Source organism: Protomyctophum bolini (assembly GCF_963924005.1).
Source record: "Protomyctophum bolini genome assembly, chromosome: 1".
Taxonomy (NCBI): domain Eukaryota; kingdom Metazoa; phylum Chordata; class Actinopteri; order Myctophiformes; family Myctophidae; genus Protomyctophum; species Protomyctophum bolini.
Window position 1 is genome coordinate 42432936 of NC_137862.1, and position 20148 is coordinate 42453083.

The 20148-nt window shown below is 40.1% G+C and overlaps 1 protein-coding gene across 1 annotated transcript in view; it reads left to right on the forward strand.

The window, feature by feature from the left end:
* Positions 1–3239: 3239 nt before the first annotated feature.
* The window catches only part of LOC308320380 (kelch domain-containing protein 3-like), a gene marked incomplete at both ends in the record, with an annotated part of 42164 nt that continues 25255 nt past the window's right edge, over positions 3240–20148 (forward strand). The window contains 3 exons of the mRNA XM_080770731.1: positions 3240–3308; positions 4796–5970; positions 8003–8127. Of these exons, the coding sequence (XP_080626857.1) occupies positions 3240–3308; positions 4796–5970; positions 8003–8127 (1369 nt within the window). The remainder of the gene's footprint in view (positions 3309–4795; positions 5971–8002; positions 8128–20148) is intronic.

Below are 20148 nucleotides of genomic sequence, written 5' to 3' on the forward strand. Positions count from 1 at the left end.
TGGGGAAATTTAATTCACTAATAAATTCATATCAAATAAAATACTTTGTCTTACTCCAGGTGTGGAATAATAATAAGAAGAATAATAATAAAGTGTTACAGTTACAAGAGTCTGGTTGCCCCTTTAGGGCAACCACACTAATAAAGGCAGAAAAGGCAAAAAGAAAACATGGTTGTGGCCATCTTCCTTGACCGGAGTCTCCCAGGGGTCCACACACACACACAAAATTGAAATAAGAAATCTATCCCTTCAGCAATGTGGTCAACAGCATTGAATGCTTGAGATGAAGATTATACTACAAATTAACTGACAAAAGAGAAACTCTCAAACTCAGATTCTCTGAGTTTCCTTTAAATAACTTTGAGACCGTTTGTAATAAAGTCCAAGGCTTTGAGGAATATTTTCCTTGGAATTGTCTTTTTCCTGTTTTTTAAACTCCATATCTCTTTTTATTTTGTGTTATATTGTTGAAACCCTGTGCGCGGAATTTCATTTGTTTTCTTCCCCATCTAATTTCCCTTTCGGTCCACGTCATTCTTCCCTTCATTTCCTTCCCTTCGTCACCCCCCTCTCCGGTCTGACTGCGGCTTTGCAGTTACACAGTGTGCCGTCCACATCTCTGCAGACGCAGTAAATGTCTTGCTCTGGCGTCCTGTTGGAACATGGCGGGGGATACGCCTTATAGTTATAAATAAGCCATGCAGACTCTCAGATTGCCCTCAGAGACGCAGAAAGACGTAAACACAAGCAAATTGAAAGCGGAATTAAATTTCTTTCTATAACAGTGTGCGTAATTATGCATGTGCACACAGACACATGTGTGCACCTACAGCTCCTAGGCTACATGGACAAACACACGTACAATTCCTACCCCACCCCCAACCTCTTAAACTTAACTATAAAGAACCATAAAAGAAACAAAGGACCAGGAAAAGGTCAATTTATCAAATCATACTATATACTTGTGGGCCCTCACAAGTGTACGCTTGTTCATATGTTGAGAGGAGATAACATTTATGTGTGGAATGTTCAGCAACATCAGTCTCAACGCTCAGCCCCAGGCGCCTGACACACTATTAAAACAAAATCGCTCTCTCCGTTCCGGGGGGAGAGGGGAGGCAGAGCAGCTCACAATTCATTTTCAATGGGAGTCACTGGGTTTCACAGAGCAGCTCTGCTCCATGGGGGGGAGGAGGGCAGAACACAGCCATGGAGCAGAGCTGAAACTCACCTACTCCCATTGAAAATGAATTGCGAGCTGCTCTGCCCCCCCCTCCCCCTGGAACAGAGAGCGATTTTGTTTCAACATTGTGTACGAGGCCCCAGGCAGACAGAGCTGCCATCTCCACTCTGACTGATGTGCCTGACATGCACAGTGGAAACCCCAGGAGACACTGTTGGTTCACACTGCTTCATGTGTGACGATGGAGACAGACACATGAGTCCTTATTGGATGGAATGAAACAGGCGAAGCCAACATTCTGTGAAAATGACCAGTCTACGAGTTTATTGTCAGCTTATTTGGCTATTTTCAGTGAAGAGATAGCGAGGTACAGTGTAGTGGTTAATAATGTTGGTTAACTCCAAGGAGTGTACAAATGGACCCCTAATATATATAATCCCACAATTTTGCAATCCATTTTTACACACGGTGCCAAATGCCTAAACTGTAAAGCTGCAGGTCCTACAGTTATTTTTTTAATCTTCAATAAATGCTATACGTATGTTCTGACGTATACGGTATGTATCACGTGTGTACTGTACATAAGTGTACTGTATGGATGATGACAGATCACCCTTGTTCCTCTGTTATCCCTACAGAGCTGACAATGCTGCTACCAAGCCTGCATATAGCTCTGCATGGATTGGCCAGTAATTAGAACCACAGCCAGTCTCTGAACCTGATGACTTTGTGCCCTCAGGCACACAGACTGCAACAATACCAGATACCACCACCCTGACAGTCGTCGACCACTGCGTGTGGTGTGGAAGTGGTCTGACTATAGTGCTACTACAGTGGGATCTGTCATAGGCCTAGATCTCAGTTCAGTCAGGACAACTCAAGAATGGATGTTATACAAATAAGCAATATATTTATTATGGTTTGGCGATGAATTGGATCTGCTTTTACGTATTGAGATCAAGCGCATCAGTCCCAACCATTGGGACTCTGAATCCCTCCGACGACAGGTGGTAGCTGGGGTGGAGGAGGGTGAGCAGCAAAAGTTTCGTCAGACAGCAGCGCAGCAGTATCAGTGTTTGCAGCAGCAAGTGAGCAAGCATGGGATGTTTAAATAGCCAGGATGAAGATGGGATGACTGTGTGATTGGATGAAGTGAATCAAGTGAATGTGATGCTGAGGCGACCCAATTAAAGGGCCGGCACTGCAGGCAGCAACTGCACTGAGTTTCCTGGCTGAACTTGCTCTTTGCATGTCATTGTCTGCTACAGGCGCGATGCTCATTTGTCCGGTTAAGTCAGCGTAGGGTTAGGTTTAGGGATTGAGGTGGATTGGTGTACAGTCCAATTGCTATGTTTTATTTCGAGAGTAAAGAGGGTAGAAAAAGGGGAGACATGCTTGGAGAGAGAGAGAGAGAGAGAGAGAGAGAGACTAGGATGTGTCTGACTGAGACACATGCTAGGTCACCTTTAACAATACCTTCATTACTGATGAGTACTAAATGGCCTACTCCAGTGTCACGCCTGTCTAATGTGTCTAGTCTATCTTTAGCCTGAACCTGAGTTTTCTGTCTGTCCGTCCGAGTGTGCAATGGGTTTTCTCTGGGAGGGACCCAAATCTACGCTGAACTCCACAGTGTTCATTAAGACACTGAGTGTACAAATGTATTTGTACACAGACCCGTAAGAGTCCATTTGGACCCCGTATACGTGGTGGTCCCTGGACCCGACGTTGAGAACCAACGTCTTAGTTATTATAGGCATGGGGATGATGGGGGGCTGGCTGGCTGCCATCTATGGGCAGGACTGTCAGTGGGAGTGATGTCACAGCTGACCCCGGCCTCACCCCCCCCCGCCCCCCCCCCCAGCCCCCACCATCTAGCCTCATCCGAAATCCAAACAGTGTCTGGGTGTGTGTGCATGTGTGCGTGCTGTTGGGAGGACGATAGGAGGTCTGTGTATACACGTGAGTGTGATTCAGCTAAACGTGACCGACCGCCGTCGTCATGTGTTTGTGTGTCCTTGTTCTAACTTCTAACCCACACATCGTTTCACCACAGATGGTGTTGTGGATGATTCCAGATAGAACAACACATCATACATGCATCGGCACCTTCGGGCAGTCATGCGTGAGAGTGAAAATGTTTGCAGTTGTGCCCGCGCTCGCACGCGTGTGTATGTGTGCGTGTGTACATGCACAGGCAAAGCATGGGTGAATGGGTAGCTGTGCAACCATGTATGTTATTGCTCACATCATAAAAACAAAGAAGGGTCCCGCACACTGTCAGAAAACTTGCCAAAAATGTTGCTCTTTATTCAACGTTTCGGTCTATTCGACCTTCATCAGGACATACAATTGCTCACATCATCACACGAATGTATGCCCAATGCATGTGTGTGCGTGCGTGTATGGTGCCGATGCATACATGTATGATGCGTGGTCTTTTTTAACGTATGGTATGGGGCAGTATCATTTCCACCCTGCATGGCATTATAGAGAAGACACACACACCTCTGCAAGCTATGCTACCCAGCCCGGCCTGGGGGGGCCTAAAGTGCTCATGATGGATCTCATTACATAATGATGTTACCACACACACACACACACACACACACACACACACCCCCCTACCTCTGTGTGTCTGGCCTCCGTCATGTCCTGAATCTTATGCAATAGTGGAAAAAGTATACTTAAACGTTTTACTTGAGTAAAAGTATACTGTATATGTCTGGGACTCCAATGTACACCCCACAAAGCCCGTCCATTTGGTTCCCTTCTCACTCTCAGGGCTAGACACACCCTAAGGCAGTGGTTCCCAAAGTGGGGTCCTTGAGGGAGTTCCAGGGGCTCCCCAGCTAGGAATCAAATGGACCCTCATGGGTCTGTAACTCAGAGAGTGTACAAATGGAACCAAGTGGTTCCGTTTCAACCGTTTGGTTCCATTTGTACACTCTTGGAGTTAAATTAACAGTGATTTTACAATAATTATAGGCTACATTGGGGGTTCCCCATTAAATGGGGGGACTACCTAATTCATGTCAAACCGGGGGGTCCTTGAAACGAAAGTGGTTGAAAATCACTGCTAGACAAATCTTCTCCTATGGGTCCCCGGCATATCTTTTCAAATGTGGGGTCCGTGGGCTAATTAGTGACAATTTGGGGGTCCTTGACATGAAAGCGTTTGGGAACCACTGCCCTAAGGGTCCATTTTGACCCCTGTTATAGTGTAGAGTGTGCCGCTCGTTAACAACAGCTGATCGACAAGCTCACCACGCACCAGGTCGTGCTATTTTTATCAAGCGACACTGTGTGACGTTTATGAATCACCCCACAGACAGCCGTAAAGGAATGTGAATCCCTATAGACTCCTTCAAATCCGCTCTCAAAGAGCACTTACGGGCGGCTGCAATTCTGATTGGCCAGTATGAGATGATCCATGATGATGTACGATGATAAGAGTGCCCCTCACTTCACACAAAAAGGGCAATAATCGCAAATAATTAGCTGATTGGTCAAACCAACCCGTAGACTTCACGGATTGGCCAGACGTCGCTTGACATTTTTTGCTTCTGTAGCATAAGTGTTTGCTCACAGTAACGCTGCACTCCTTTACAGAGTGATGCTTTGTCATCCACCTCAGAGCTGCTCGGGGCAATGCTGCACTGGACAGTGCACTTGAAGGGGGCGCCCAAGGAAGCATGCCAGCCTGTGGCGGTAGCCGTGAGGCATGAGGTCTACGCGTTTGGAGGCTCCTCGCTCCCTGCCGATCAGATCTTCGTGAACGTCTTCAACACAGTCACGTTGCTCTGGACCAAGCTTCCCCCGGAGACCAACTGCGAGGGAAAACGCCCGCAGTGGGTTCCCTCCTGGCGCACGGGCCACACCGCCGTGCTGATCGAGGACACGGTCTACGTCTGCGGGGGATACACCGACCGGGGGAACTTCTGCAAGAGCAAGCCATACGCGTTCGATGTGTGCACCCACTGCTGGTCCAAGCCAACGGTCTCCGGGCCCATCCCGAAAGCCCGGTACGACGGCGCAGCCTGCGCCCTCGGGAGGGTCATGTACCTCCACGGGGGGATCATCCGGCACTACAATTACACCAACGACATCCACAAGTTGGACACCAGTACCATGGTCTGGTCGGAGATCGTCCCCACGAGGGGCCAGCCACCGTGTCACTCAGCAGAGCACTCGGCCAACATCGTCGGGACCAAGGTGTTCGTGTTCGGGGGAGAGGGAGACGAGGAGTGGAGAGAAGAGGATGAGAGTGTCCACAACTACGTCAGGGTGTTCGACACGACGTCCGGCCGCTGGCTGAACCAGCCCTCCACAAGGCTGCGCTCGCAAGGAAAGAGGTTGTACCACTCGGCGTTTGCCTGGCACGGAGAGCTGTACGTGTTCGGCAGCAAGAAACGGAAAAGGCCCAGACACCTCTGGAAGTTCAGTCTGAAGTCGTCGTCCTGGAAGAAGGTTCGCTGCAAGGGGAAAGGTCCGAGTGATAACTGGCTGTGCTGTTGCATGGTGGGAGATCGTGTCGTCCTCTTTGGAGGTTACCAGGGATTCAGCGCGGTCCACGATGACCTATACGTCTTGGACTTGAGTCCTAGTCTGAAGACGTTGTGCAAGCTGGCAGTCATTCAGCATGGTCTGGATGGGACTGAACTCCCACACAACATCAGGTGGGAGCTGGAAGCCATGACAGGAAAGGAACATACCAGGCCAACCGAGAAAAAGGAAGCCGTTGAGAAAAATGAAGCCGCTGAGAAAAGTACTATCAGCCATTGGAGGTACTGACTACCGTCCACAACGGAATTAAACTAGACAAGGGCGCTCCTCAGAGGGCAGATCTCCACCAGGCCGGGTTGCATATTTATCCAGGGTTGTGTCAGGCGTGGGCTGCAGCCGTCATGACACGAGGAAGATGTGGGGGAAATAGTTTGCGCGTCATGCGGGGGAACTTCTTATTTGAGAATCCTATTTTTTTTGTTTAACCAACTCATTTTTGAGGGGCGCTCACCCCTCCTATATATGCATAGCTTTGTGTGTCCGTAGCACGGAATGTGATGATTTGATTGGCTGAGCACGGAATGTGATCATGCAGGCTATGATGATAAGAGCGCCCCTCACCTTGTCTATATACTGTACAGTGTACAGTATAGAAAAAAAGTTTCTCCTATTTTCTAACCATGTTTATGATGATTTATTTTGTGCATAGTTTGCATTTATATGTCTTCAAATGTTCTGATGAACTACCCTTGGCCTTGTGTAAACTATATACCGGTAGCCTTAAAACAAGGCCCCAGACATCCCAAAACAAACTTGTCAGGCTTCTACTTGGCCTCTCTCCCCGAACCCACCTCACCCCCGCCCACTTTGACGGGCTGGAATCGTGTCATAGGGTTGACGACAACATCTTGAAATGGGTCTGGTCCACAAGATTTGATACAACACTAAGATATACCCATGTATGATGTACCTGTCTAAATACTTTAATGTCAATGAAGTCCAAACCCACAACACCATTGGAGTTCAACAAACCATGTGCAAGGGACTTAATTAATTTCGCTCCTATGCCACCAAAATGTTGAACGCCCTACCAACAGTCATTAAAACATGCAAATCCCTTGACTCCTGCATAACCGCTCTCAAAGGGCACCTATGGATGGCTGCAATTCGAAACTAGCCCCCACAAATCTGAATCCCCCCACGCCCTTTTCCCCCTCACCTTATGTTTTTTCCATTTTTTCCCCTCGATGGTGATTTCCTGTTTTTTGGCTATATAGAAGTGTATATCTAAATGTTTTGATGAATTGAAAACGGTGGGCCCTATTGTAAACAAGTGTAATGCTTTTATGGTGTCGTCCACTCAGTTAACAGTTTTTGTATTGAGTTGTGCTTGAAATGTACTGTAATTCTGCAAACTGTTAATAAATACTTCAATCAATCAATTAGTGCTTTTTCTGATTCTATCCTCTTTAGCAGATTTTGTATAATTGACCTGTACTTTCCTTGAACTGTATACCCATCCTAAAAACTGTTAATAACATTTTCAAATTAATCAATCAATCAATCAAACCCCACAGACAGTACGTGCAGCTCACATGGCAAGATATTGGCCTGTAGAGAGTGTCGTGTCTTTTCTTCCAGGGGTCTGTAGATTGTCACCTTATTTTCCTAATGTATCAAGAACAAGAAATGAGCTCCGATTCCCAGGCAATGTCCTTCTTTTATTCAATCAATGAGGCATCTCCCATGGTCAGGTTACAAGCATAGCAACGGTCATCTTATCATGGTATCGCACATTCAGGCCAGGTCAAGCCTGTCCTTCATGGCCTCCTCCGTTTTTCCAACCCCCAAGTCCTTCCCAACGCATCTCTTTATACCTCCATACTGTGTGTGTGTGTGTGTGTGTGTGTGTGTGTGTGTGTGCCAAACTGTAGCCTCCTGTAACCCTAAATAATGGCTCTGTCACTTATCAGCTAAAACAGGAAGGTCAAAACCCCATGTGGTCTATTTTAGACCCTAAAGATAATATCAGATCAAAATCACTCCCCAAGAATTATCTTGAGAAGTCAAAGAGTGATGCCTACAAGGCTTCCTGCCTGTGGAACAATTGATATGCAAATACTGTAGTTAAGGCACTGTGGTGGGTGATGAAGGGAGAAATGGCTTGCAAGTTTACAATTATGACTAACCAAGTAGTTATGAATATGCTATATAATTCATATACACCACAAGAACATTACATTATGGTCCCACCATATATGTTATTAATACTTTCGCAAGTGTGTGCTAATTATGGCATGAGTATGTCTGTAGGCAGAAGCACGAGTGTGAGATGATTCAGACTGAGTTAAGGCATGTGTGCGCTGAGCAACAACCCATGACTGTTCACTCACAAGGTTTGAAGCTCATTCTCTGCTGCCCTCTCCTGGACACAAACCGTAGTTGTGAAATTGCATACAGGACCCAGAAACATTCTGAATTTCTGCACAATGAGTACTTGTCTTGTACTTTTGGTAGGCTACTTTAAATCCATGTTGATGCCAATACCGTTGTACTTTTACTTAAGTGCATTTTGAATTCTGGACTTTTACAGTTGAAGCATTGATACTTTTCTATTATAATAGTAAACAAATTAATTGCACTATTATCCTATAGTATATAGGCATAGTAAATATATTATCCTATAGTATATAGGTATAGTAAATATATTATCCTATAGTATATAGGTATAGTAAATATATTATCCTATAGTATATAGGCATAGTAAATCTATTATCCTATAGTATATAGGTATAGTAAATATATTATCCTATAGTATATAGGTATAGTAAATATATTATCCTATAGTATATAGGTATAGTAAATATATTATCCTATAGTATATAGGCATGGTAAATATATTATCCTATAGTATATAGGCATGGTAAATATATTATCCTATAGTATATAGGTATAGTAAATATATTATCCTATAGTATATAGGCATAGTAAATATATTATCCTATAGTATATAGGTATAGTAAATATATTATCCTATAGTATATAGGCATGGTAAATATATTATCCTATAGTATATAGGTATAGTAAATATATTATCCTATAGTATATAGGTATAGTAAATATATTATCCTATAGTATATAGGTATAGTAAATATATTATCCTATAGTATATAGGCATGGTAAATCAGTGTCATACAAAATTGAAGAAAATGGAGAGACTTGTTGGGTCATGATCAAAATAAGAATATTATAACTACTAATTACTACTGTAATAGCACTTCGGTCCTCTCTCTCTCTCTGGCCCGAATATCGCATCTTTTGCTGATTATGAGCCATAATGAATTATGGAATGTCAGAACAGGTCAGCTCCATATATGGAGATCTAAGCGTGGCCGCGGTGGCAGTGTCTTGAGTCTACAGGGTTTGGTGAGGTCTGGCCATATATGGAGCGTATCTTAAGTGTACAGGGTTCACAAGGGTACAGGATGAGGTCAGATCAACATATGGAATGTCAGAACAGGTCAGCTCTAAAATGTGGAGATCTAATGGTGGTAGTATATGCCTTGTTGTGGTAGGGCCATATATTGTAAAGTCAGTGTATACTGTATGTGCCTATTTCCAGGCTTCATCAAGCCAACTATCTTCTATCTATGGTGTTGGGTCCAAGCTTATCGGTATCCCAGTGATCATGCAGTACATCCGTTGTGTCTGCTTCAAGACTGTTATCAGTGTTTGCCATTCATAAGGTAGAGCTCTCCGTTGCTCTCCCCTTGTCCCCCATATATGGGGACTAGGTTGGTGGAGGGTGTGTGTTTTTTTCAAAATTTCAAAAAACATGGGCTATAACCCACCGTTTTTTTCATTTTTCATTTTTTTAAAATCCTCAAAAATGATGAAAAACGGCGTGCCATAGTATGCCGTACGATATGGGCTATAGCCCACGGTCCAAAATGATGAGAAACGAGGCTAACTTTTTTTTTCAAAATTTCAAAAAACATGGGCTATAACCCACCGTTTTTTTCATTTTTCATTTTTTTCAAATCCTCAAAAATTATGAAAAACGGCGTGCCATAGTATGCCGTACGATATGGGCTATAGCCCACGGTCCAAAATGATGAGAAACGAGGCTAACTTTTTTTTTCAAAATTTCAAAAAACATGGGCTATAACCCACCGTTTTTTTCATTTTTCATTTTTTTCAAATCCTCAAAAATGATGAAAAACGGCGTGCCATAGTATGCCGTACGATATGGGCTATAGCCCACGGTCCAAAATGATGAGAAACGAGGCTAACTTTTTTTTTCAAAATTTCAAAAAACATGGGCTATAACCCACCGTTTTTTTTCATTTTTCATTTTTTTCAAATCCTCAAAAATGATGAAAAACGGCGTGCCATAGTATGCCGTACGATATGGGCTATAGCCCACGGTCCAAAATGATGAGAAACGAGGCTAACTTTTTTTTTCAAAATTTCAAAAAACATGGGCTATAACCCACCGTTTTTTTCATTTCTAATTTTTTTCAAATCCTCAAAAATGATGAAAAACGGCGTGCCATAGTATGCCGTACGATATGGGCTATAGCCCACGGTCCAAAATGATGAGAAACGAGGCTAACTTTTTTTTTCAAAATTTCAAAAAACATGGGCTATAACCCACCGTTTTTTTCATTTTTCATTTTTTTCAAATCCTCAAAAATGATGAAAAACGGCGTGCCATAGTATGCCGTACGATATGGGCTATAGCCCACGGTCCAAAATGATGAGAAACGAGGCTAACTTTTTTTTTTCAAAATTTCAAAAAACATGGGCTATAACCCACCGTTTTTTTCATTTTTCATTTTTTTCAAATCCTCAAAAATTATGAAAAACGGCGTGCCATAGTATGCCGTACGATATGGGCTATAGCCCACGGTCCAACATGATGAGAAACGAGGCTAACTTTTTTTTTCAAAATTTCAAAAAACATGGGCTATAACCCACCGTTTTTTTCATTTTTCATTTTTTTCAAATCCTCAAAAATGATGAAAAACGGCGTGCCATAGTATGCCGTACGATATGGGCTATAGCCCACGGTCCAAAATGATGAGAAACGAGGCTAACTTTTTTTTTCAAAATTTCAAAAAACATGGGCTATAACCCACCGTTTTTTTTCATTTTTCATTTTTTTCAAATCCTCAAAAACGATGAAAAACGGCGTGCCATAGTATGCCGTACGATATGGGCTATAGCCCACGGTCCAAAATGATGAGAAACGAGGCTAACTTTTTTTTTCAAAATTTCAAAAAACATGGGCTATAACCCACCGTTTTTTTCATTTTTCATTTTTTTCAAATCCTCAAAAATGATGAAAAACGGCGTGCCATAGTATGCCGTACGATATGGGCTATAGCCCACGGTCCAAAATGATGAGAAACGAGGCTAACTTTTTTTTTCAAAATTTCAAAAAACATGGGCTATAACCCACCGTTTTTTTCATTTTTCATTTTTTTCAAATCCTCAAAAATGATGAAAAACGGCGTGCCATAGTATGCCGTACGATATGGGCTATAGCCCACGGTCCAAAATGATGAGAAACGAGGCTAACTTTTTTTTTCAAAATTTCAAAAAACATGGGCTATAACCCACCGTTTTTTTCATTTCTCATTTTTTTCAAATCCTCAAAAATGATGAAAAACGGCGTGCCATAGTATGCCGTACGATATGGGCTATAGCCCACGGTCCAAAATGATGAGAAACGAGGCTAACTTTTTTTTTCAAAATTTCAAAAAACATGGGCTATAACCCACCGTTTTTTTCATTTTTCATTTTTTTCAAATCCTCAAAAATGATGAAAAACGGCGTGCCATAGTATGCCGTACGATATGGGCTATAGCCCACGGTCCAAAATGATGAGAAACGAGGCTAACTTTTTTTTTCAAAATTTCAAAAAACATGGGCTATAACCCACCGTTTTTTTCATTTTTTTCAAATCCTCAAAAATGATGAAAAACGGCGTGCCATAGTATGCCGTACGATATGGGCTATAGCCCACGGTCCAAAATGATGAGAAACGAGGCTAACTTTTTTTTTTCAAAATTTCAAAAAACATGGGCTATAACCCACCGTTTTTTTCATTTTTTTCAAATCCTCAAAAATGATGAAAAACGGCGTGCCATAGTATGCCGTACGATATGGGCTATAGCCCACGGTCCAAAATGATGAGAAACGAGGCTAACTTTTTTTTTTCAAATTTTCAAAAAACATGGGCTATAACCCACCGTTTTTTTCATTTTTCATTTTTTTCAAATCCTCAAAAATTATGAAAAACGGCGTGCCATAGTATGCCGTACGATATGGGCTATAGCCCACGGTCCAAAATGATGAGAAACGAGGCTAACTTTTTTTTCAAAATTTCAAAAAACATGGGCTATAACCCACCGTTTTTTTTATTTTTCTTTTTTTTCAAATCCTCAAAAATGATGAAAAACGGCGTGCCATAGTATGCCGTACGATATGGGCTATAGCCCACGGTCCAAAATGATGAGAAACGAGGCTAACTTTTTTTTCCAAAATTTCAAAAAACATGGGCTATAACCCACCGTTTTTTTTCATTTTTCATTTTTTTCAAATCCTCAAAAATGATGAAAAACGGCGTGCCATAGTATGCCGTACGATATGGGCTATAGCCCACGGTCCAAAATGATGAGAAACGAGGCTAACTTTTTTTTTTCAAATTTTCAAAAAACATGGGCTATAACCCACCGTTTTTTTCATTTTTCATTTTTTTCAAATCCTCAAAAATGATGAAAAACGGCGTGCCATAGTATGCCGTACGATATGGGCTATAGCCCACGGTCCAAAATGATGAGAAACGAGGCTAACTTTTTTTTCAAAATTTCAAAAAACATGGGCTATAACCCACCGTTTTTTTTATTTTTCTTTTTTTTCAAATCCTCAAAAATGATGAAAAACGGCGTGCCATAGTATGCCGTACGATATGGGCTATAGCCCACGGTCCAAAATGATGAGAAACGAGGCTAACTTTTTTTTTCAAAATTTCAAAAAACATGGGCTATAACCCACCGTTTTTTTCATTTCTCATTTTTTTCAAATCCTCAAAAATTATGAAAAACGGCGTGCCATAGTATGCCGTACGATATGGGCTATAGCCCACGGTCCAAAATGATGAGAAACGAGGCTAACTTTTTTTTTCAAAATTTCAAAAAACATGGGCTATAACCCACCGTTTTTTTCATTTTTCATTTTTTTCAAATCCTCAAAAATGATGAAAAACGGCGTGCCATAGTATGCCGTACGATATGGGCTATAGCCCACGGTCCAAAATGATGAGAAACGAGGCTAACTTTTTTTTTCAAAATTTCAAAAAACATGGGCTATAACCCACCGTTTTTTTCATTTTTCATTTTTTTCAAATCCTCAAAAATGATGAAAAACGGCGTGCCATAGTATGCCGTACGATATGGGCTATAGCCCACGGTCCAAAATGATGAGAAACGAGGCTAACTTTTTTTTCAAAATTTCAAAAAACATGGGCTATAACCCACCGTTTTTTTCATTTTTCTTTTTTTTCAAATCCTCAAAAATGATGAAAAACGGCGTGCCATAGTATGCCGTACGATATGGGCTATAGCCCACGGTCCAAAATGATGAGAAACGAGGCTAACTTTTTTTTTCAAAATTTCAAAAAACATGGGCTATAACCCACCGTTTTTTTCATTTTTCATTTTTTTCAAATCCTCAAAAATGATGAAAAACGGCGTGCCATAGTATGCCGTACGATATGGGCTATAGCCCACGGTCCAAAATGATGAGAAACGAGGCTAACTTTTTTTTTTCAAAATTTCAAAAAACATGGGCTATAACCCACCGTTTTTTTCATTTTTCATTTTTTTCAAATCCTCAAAAATGATGAAAAACGGCGTGCCATAGTATGCCGTACGATATGGGCTATAGCCCACGGTCCAAAATGATGAGAAACGAGGCTAACTTCTTTTTCAAAATTTCAAAAAACATGGGCTATAACCCACCGTTTTTTTCATTTTTCTTTTTTTTCAAATCCTCAAAAATGATGAAAAACGGCGTGCCATAGTATGCCGTACGATATGGGCTATAGCCCACGGTCCAAAATGATGAGAAACGAGGCTAACTTTTTTTTTCAAAATTTCAAAAAACATGGGCTATAACCCACCGTTTTTTTCATTTCTCATTTTTTTCAAATCCTCAAAAATTATGAAAAACGGCGTGCCATAGTATGCCGTACGATATGGGCTATAGCCCACGGTCCAAAATGATGAGAAACGAGGCTAACTTTTTTTTTCAAAATTTCAAAAAACATGGGCTATAACCCACCGTTTTTTTCATTTTTCATTTTTTTCAAATCCTCAAAAATGATGAAAAACGGCGTGCCATAGTATGCCGTACGATATGGGCTATAGCCCACGGTCCAAAATGATGAGAAACGAGGCTAACTTTTTTTTTCAAAATTTCAAAAAACATGGGCTATAACCCACCGTTTTTTTCATTTTTCATTTTTTTAAATCCTCAAAAATGATGAAAAACGGCGTGCCATAGTATGCCGTACGATATGGGCTATAGCCCACGGTCCAAAATGATGAGAAACGAGGCTAACTTTTTTTTTCAAAATTTCAAAAAACATGGGCTATAACCCATCGTTTTTTTCATTTTTCATTTTTTTTAAATCCTCAAAAATGATGAAAAACGGCGTGCCATAGTATGCCGTACGATATGGGCTATAGCCCACGGTCCAAAATGATGAGAAACGAGGCTAACTTTTTTTTTCAAAATTTCAAAAAACATGGGCTATAACCCATCGTTTTTTTCATTTTTCATTTTTTTCAAATCCTCAAAAATGATGAAAAACGGCGTGCCATAGTATGCCGTACGATATGGGCTATAGCCCACGGTCCAAAATGATGAGAAACGAGGCTAACTTTTTTTTTCAAAATTTCAAAAAACATGGGCTATAACCCACCGTTTTTTTCTTTTTTCATTTTTTTCAAATCCTCAAAAATGATGAAAAATGGCGTGCCATAGTATGCCGTACGATATGGGCTATAGCCCACGGTCCAAAATGATGAGAAACGAGGCTAACTTTTTTTTTCAAAATTTCAAAAAACATGGGCTATAACCCACCGTTTTTTTCATTTTTCATTTTTTTTAAATCCTCAAAAATGATGAAAAACGGCGTGCCATAGTATGCCGTACGATATGGGCTATAGCCCACGGTCCAAAATGATGAGAAACGAGGCTAACTTTTTTTTTCAAAATTTCAAAAAACATGGGCTATAACCCATCGTTTTTTTCATTTTTCATTTTTTTCAAATCCTCAAAAATGATGAAAAACGGCGTGCCATAGTATGCCGTACGATATGGGCTATAGCCCACGGTCCAAAATGATGAGAAACGAGGCTAACTTTTTTTTTCAAAATTTCAAAAAACATGGGCTATAACCCATCGTTTTTTTCATTTTTCATTTTTTTCAAATCCTCAAAAATGATGAAAAACGGCGTGCCATAGTATGCCGTACGATATGGGCTATAGCCCACGGTCCAAAATGATGAGAAACGAGGCTAACTTTTTTTTTCAAAATTTCAAAAAACATGGGCTATAACCCACCGTTTTTTTCATTTTTCATTTTTTTCAAATCCTCAAAAATGATGAAAAACGGCGTGCCATAGTATGCCGTACGATATGGGCTATAGCCCACGGTCCAAAATGATGAGAAACGAGGCTAACTTTTTTTTTCAAAATTTCAAAAAACATGGGCTATAACCCACCGTTTTTTTCATTTTTCATTTTTTTTAAATCCTCAAAAATGATGAAAAACGGCGTGCCATAGTATGCCGTACGATATGGGCTATAGCCCACGGTCCAAAATGATGAGAAACGAGGCTAACTTTTTTTTTCAAAATTTCAAAAAACATGGGCTATAACCCACCGTTTTTTTCTTTTTTCATTTTTTTCAAATCCTCAAAAATGATGAAAAATGGCGTGCCATAGTATGCCGTACGATATGGGCTATAGCCCACGGTCCAAAATGATGAGAAACGAGGCTAACTTTTTTTTTCAAAATTTCAAAAAACATGGGCTATAACCCATCGTTTTTTTCATTTTTCATTTTTTTCAAATCCTCAAAAATGATGAAAAACGGCGTGCCATAGTATGCCGTACGATATGGGCTATAGCCCACGGTCCAAAATGATGAGAAACGAGGCTAACTTTTTTTTTCAAAATTTCAAAAAACATGGGCTATAAGCCTATAACCCACCGTTTTTTTCATTTTTCATTTTTTTCAAATCCTCAAAAATGATGAAAAATGGCGTGCCATAGTATGCCGTACGATATGGGCTATAGCCCACGGTCCAAAATGATGAGAAACGAGGCTAACTTTTTTTTTCAAAATTTCAAAAAACATGGGCTATACCCCATCGTTTTTTTCATTTTTCATTTTTTTCAAATCCTCAAAAATGATGAAAAACGGCGTGCCATAGTATGCCGTACGATATGGGCTATAGCCCACGGTCCAAAATGATGAGAAACGAGGCTAACTTTTTTTTTCAAAATTTCAAAAAACATGGGCTATAACCCACCGTTTTTTTCATTTTTCATTTTTTTCAAATCCTCAAAAATGATGAAAAACGGCGTGCCATAGTATGCCGTACGATATGGGCTATAGCCCACGGTCCAAAATGATGAGAAACGAGGCTAACTTTTTTTTTCAAAATTTCAAAAAACATGGGCTATAACCCACCGTTTTTTTTCATTTTTCATTTTTTTCAAATCCTCAAAAATGATGAAAAACGGCGTGCCATAGTATGCCGTACGATATGGGCTATAGCCCACGGTCCAAAATGATGAGAAACGAGGCTAACTTTTTTTTTTCAAAATTTCAAAAAACATGGGCTATAACCCACCGTTTTTTTCATTTTTCATTTTTTTCAAATCCTCAAAAATGATGAAAAACGGCGTGCCATAGTATGCCGTACGCTATGGGCTATAGCCCACGGTCCAAAATGATGAGAAACGAGGCTAACTTTTTTTTTCAAAATTTCAAAAAACATGGGCTATAACCCACCGTTTTTTTCATTTTTCATTTTTTTCAAATCCTCAAAAATGATGAAAAACGGCGTGCCATAGTATGCCGTACGATATGGGCTATAGCCCACGGTCCAAAATGATGAGAAACGAGGCTAACTTTTTTTTTCAAAATTTCAAAAAACATGGGCTATAACCCATCGTTTTTTTCATTTTTCATTTTTTTCAAATCCTCAAAAATGATGAAAAACGGCGTGCCATAGTATGCCGTACGATATGGGCTATAGCCCACGGTCCAAAATGATGAGAAACGAGGCTAACTTTTTTTTTCAAAATTTCAAAAAACATGGGCTATAACCCACCGTTTTTTTCATTTTTCATTTTTTTCAAATCCTCAAAAATGATGAAAAACGGCGTGCCATAGTATGCCGTACGATATGGGCTATAGCCCACGGTCCAAAATGATGAGAAACGAGGCTAACTTTTTTTTTCAAAATTTCAAAAAACATGGGCTATAACCCACCGTTTTTTTTCATTTTTCATTTTTTTCAAATCCTCAAAAATGATGAAAAACGGCGTGCCATAGTATGCCGTACGATATGGGCTATAGCCCACGGTCCAAAATGATGAGAAACGAGGCTAACTTTTTTTTTTCAAAATTTCAAAAAACATGGGCTATAACCCACCGTTTTTTTCATTTTTCATTTTTTTCAAATCCTCAAAAATGATGAAAAACGGCGTGCCATAGTATGCCGTACGCTATGGGCTATAGCCCACGGTCCAAAATGATGAGAAACGAGGCTAACTTTTTTTTTCAAAATTTCAAAAAACATGGGCTATAACCCACCGTTTTTTTCATTTTTCATTTTTTTCAAATCCTCAAAAATGATGAAAAACGGCGTGCCATAGTATGCCGTACGATATGGGCTATAGCCCACGGTCCAAAATGATGAGAAACGAGGCTAACTTTTTTTTTCAAAATTTCAAAAAACATGGGCTATAACCCATCGTTTTTTTCATTTTTCATTTTTTTCAAATCCTCAAAAATGATGAAAAACGGCGTGCCATAGTATGCCATACGATATGGGCTATAGCCCACGGTCCAAAATGATGAGAAACGAGGCTAACTTTTTTTTTCAAAATTTCAAAAAACATGGGCTATAACCCACCGTTTTTTCATTTTTCATTTTTTTCAAATCCTCAAAAATGATGAAAAACGGCGTGCCATAGTATGCCGTACGATATGGGCTATAGCCCACGGTCCAAAATGATGAGAAACGAGGCTAACTTTTTTTTTCAAAATTTCAAAAAACATGGGCTATAACCCACCGTTTTTTTTCATTTTTCATTTTTTTCAAATCCTCAAAAATGATGAAAAACGGCATGCCATAGTATGCCGTACGATATGGGCTATAGCCCACGGTCCAAAATGATGAGAAACGAGGCTAACTTTTTTTTTCAAAATTTCAAAAAACATGGGCTATAACCCACCGTTTTTTTCATTTTTCATTTTTTTCAAATCCTCAAAAATGATGAAAAACTGCGTGCCATAGTATGCCGTACGATATGGGCTATAGCCCACGGTCCAAAATGATGAGAAACGAGGCTAACTTTTTTTTTCAAAATTTCAAAAAACATGGGCTATAACCCACCGTTTTTTTCATTTTTCATTTTTTTCAAATCCTCAAAAATGATGAAAAACGGCGTGCCATAGTATGCCGTACGATATGGGCTATAGCCCACGGTCCAAAATGATGAGAAACGAGGCTAACTTTTTTTTTCAAAATTTCAAAAAACATGGGCTATAACCCACCGTTTTTTTCATTTTTCATTTTTTTCAAATCCTCAAAAATGATGAAAAACGGCGTGCCATAGTATGCCGTACGATATGGGCTATAGCCCACGGTCCAAAATGATGAGAAACGAGGCTAACTTTTTTTTTCAAAAATTCAAAAAACATGGGCTATAACCCACCGTTTTTTTCATTTTTCATTTTTTTCAAATCCTCAAAAATGATGAAAAACGGCGTGCCATAGTATGCCGTACGATATGGGCTATAGCCCACGGTCCAAAATGATGAGAAACGAGGCTAACTTTTTTTTTCAAAATTTCAAAAAACATGGGCTATAACCCACCGTTTTTTTTCATTTTTCATTTTTTTCAAATCCTCAAAAATGATGAAAAACGGCGTGCCATAGTATGCCGTACGATATGGGCTATAGCCCACGGTCCAAAATGATGAGAAACGAGGCTAACTTTTTTTTTCAAAATTTCAAAAAACATGGGCTATAACCCACCGTTTTTTTCATTTTTCATTTTTTTCAAATCCTCAAAAATGATGAAAAACGGCGTGCCATAGTATGCCGTACGCTATGGGCTATAGCCCACGGTCCAAAATGATGAGAAACGAGGCTAACATTTTTTTTCAAATTTCAAAAAACATGGGCTATAACCCACCGTTTTTTTCATTTTTCATTTTTTTCAAATCCTCAAAAATGATGAAAAACGGCGTGCCATAGTATGCCGTACGATATGGGCTATAGCCCACGGTCCAAAATGATGAGAAACGAGGCTAACTTTTTTTTCAAAATTTCAAAAAACATGGGCTATAACCCATCGTTTTTTTCATTTTTCATTTTTTTCAAATCCTCAAAAATGATGAAAAACGGCGTGCCATAGTATCCCGTACGATATGGGCTATAGCCCACGGTCCAAAATGATGAGAAACGAGGCTAACTTTTTTTTTCAAAATTTCAAAAAACATGGGCTATAACCCACCGTTTTTTCATTTTTCATTTTTTTCAAATCATCAAAAATGATGAAAAACGGCGTGCCATAGTATGCCGTACGATATGGGCTATAGCCCACGGTCCAAAATGATGAGAAACGAGGCTAACTTTTTTTTTCAAAATTTCAAAAAACATGGGCTATAACCCACCGTTTTTTTAATTTTTCATTTTTTTCAAATCCTCAAAAATGATGAAAAACGGCATGCCATAGTATGCCGTACGATATGGGCTATAGCCCACGGTCCAAAATGATGAGAAACGAGGCTAACTTTTTTTTTCAAAATTTCAAAAAACATGGGCTATAACCCACCGTTTTTTTCATTTTTCATTTTTTTCAAATCCTCAAAAATGATGAAAAACGGCGTGCCATAGTATGCCGTACGATATGGGCTATAGCCCACGGTCCAAAATGATGAGAAACGAGGCTAACTTTTTTTTTCAAAATTTCAAAAAAAACATGGGCTATAACCCACCGTTTTTTTCATTTTTCATGTTTTTTCAAATCCTCAAAAATGATGAAAAACGGTCGTGCCATAGTATGCCGTACGATATGGGCTATAGCCCACGGTCCAAAATGATGAGAAACGAGGCTAACTTTTTTTTTCAAAATTTCAA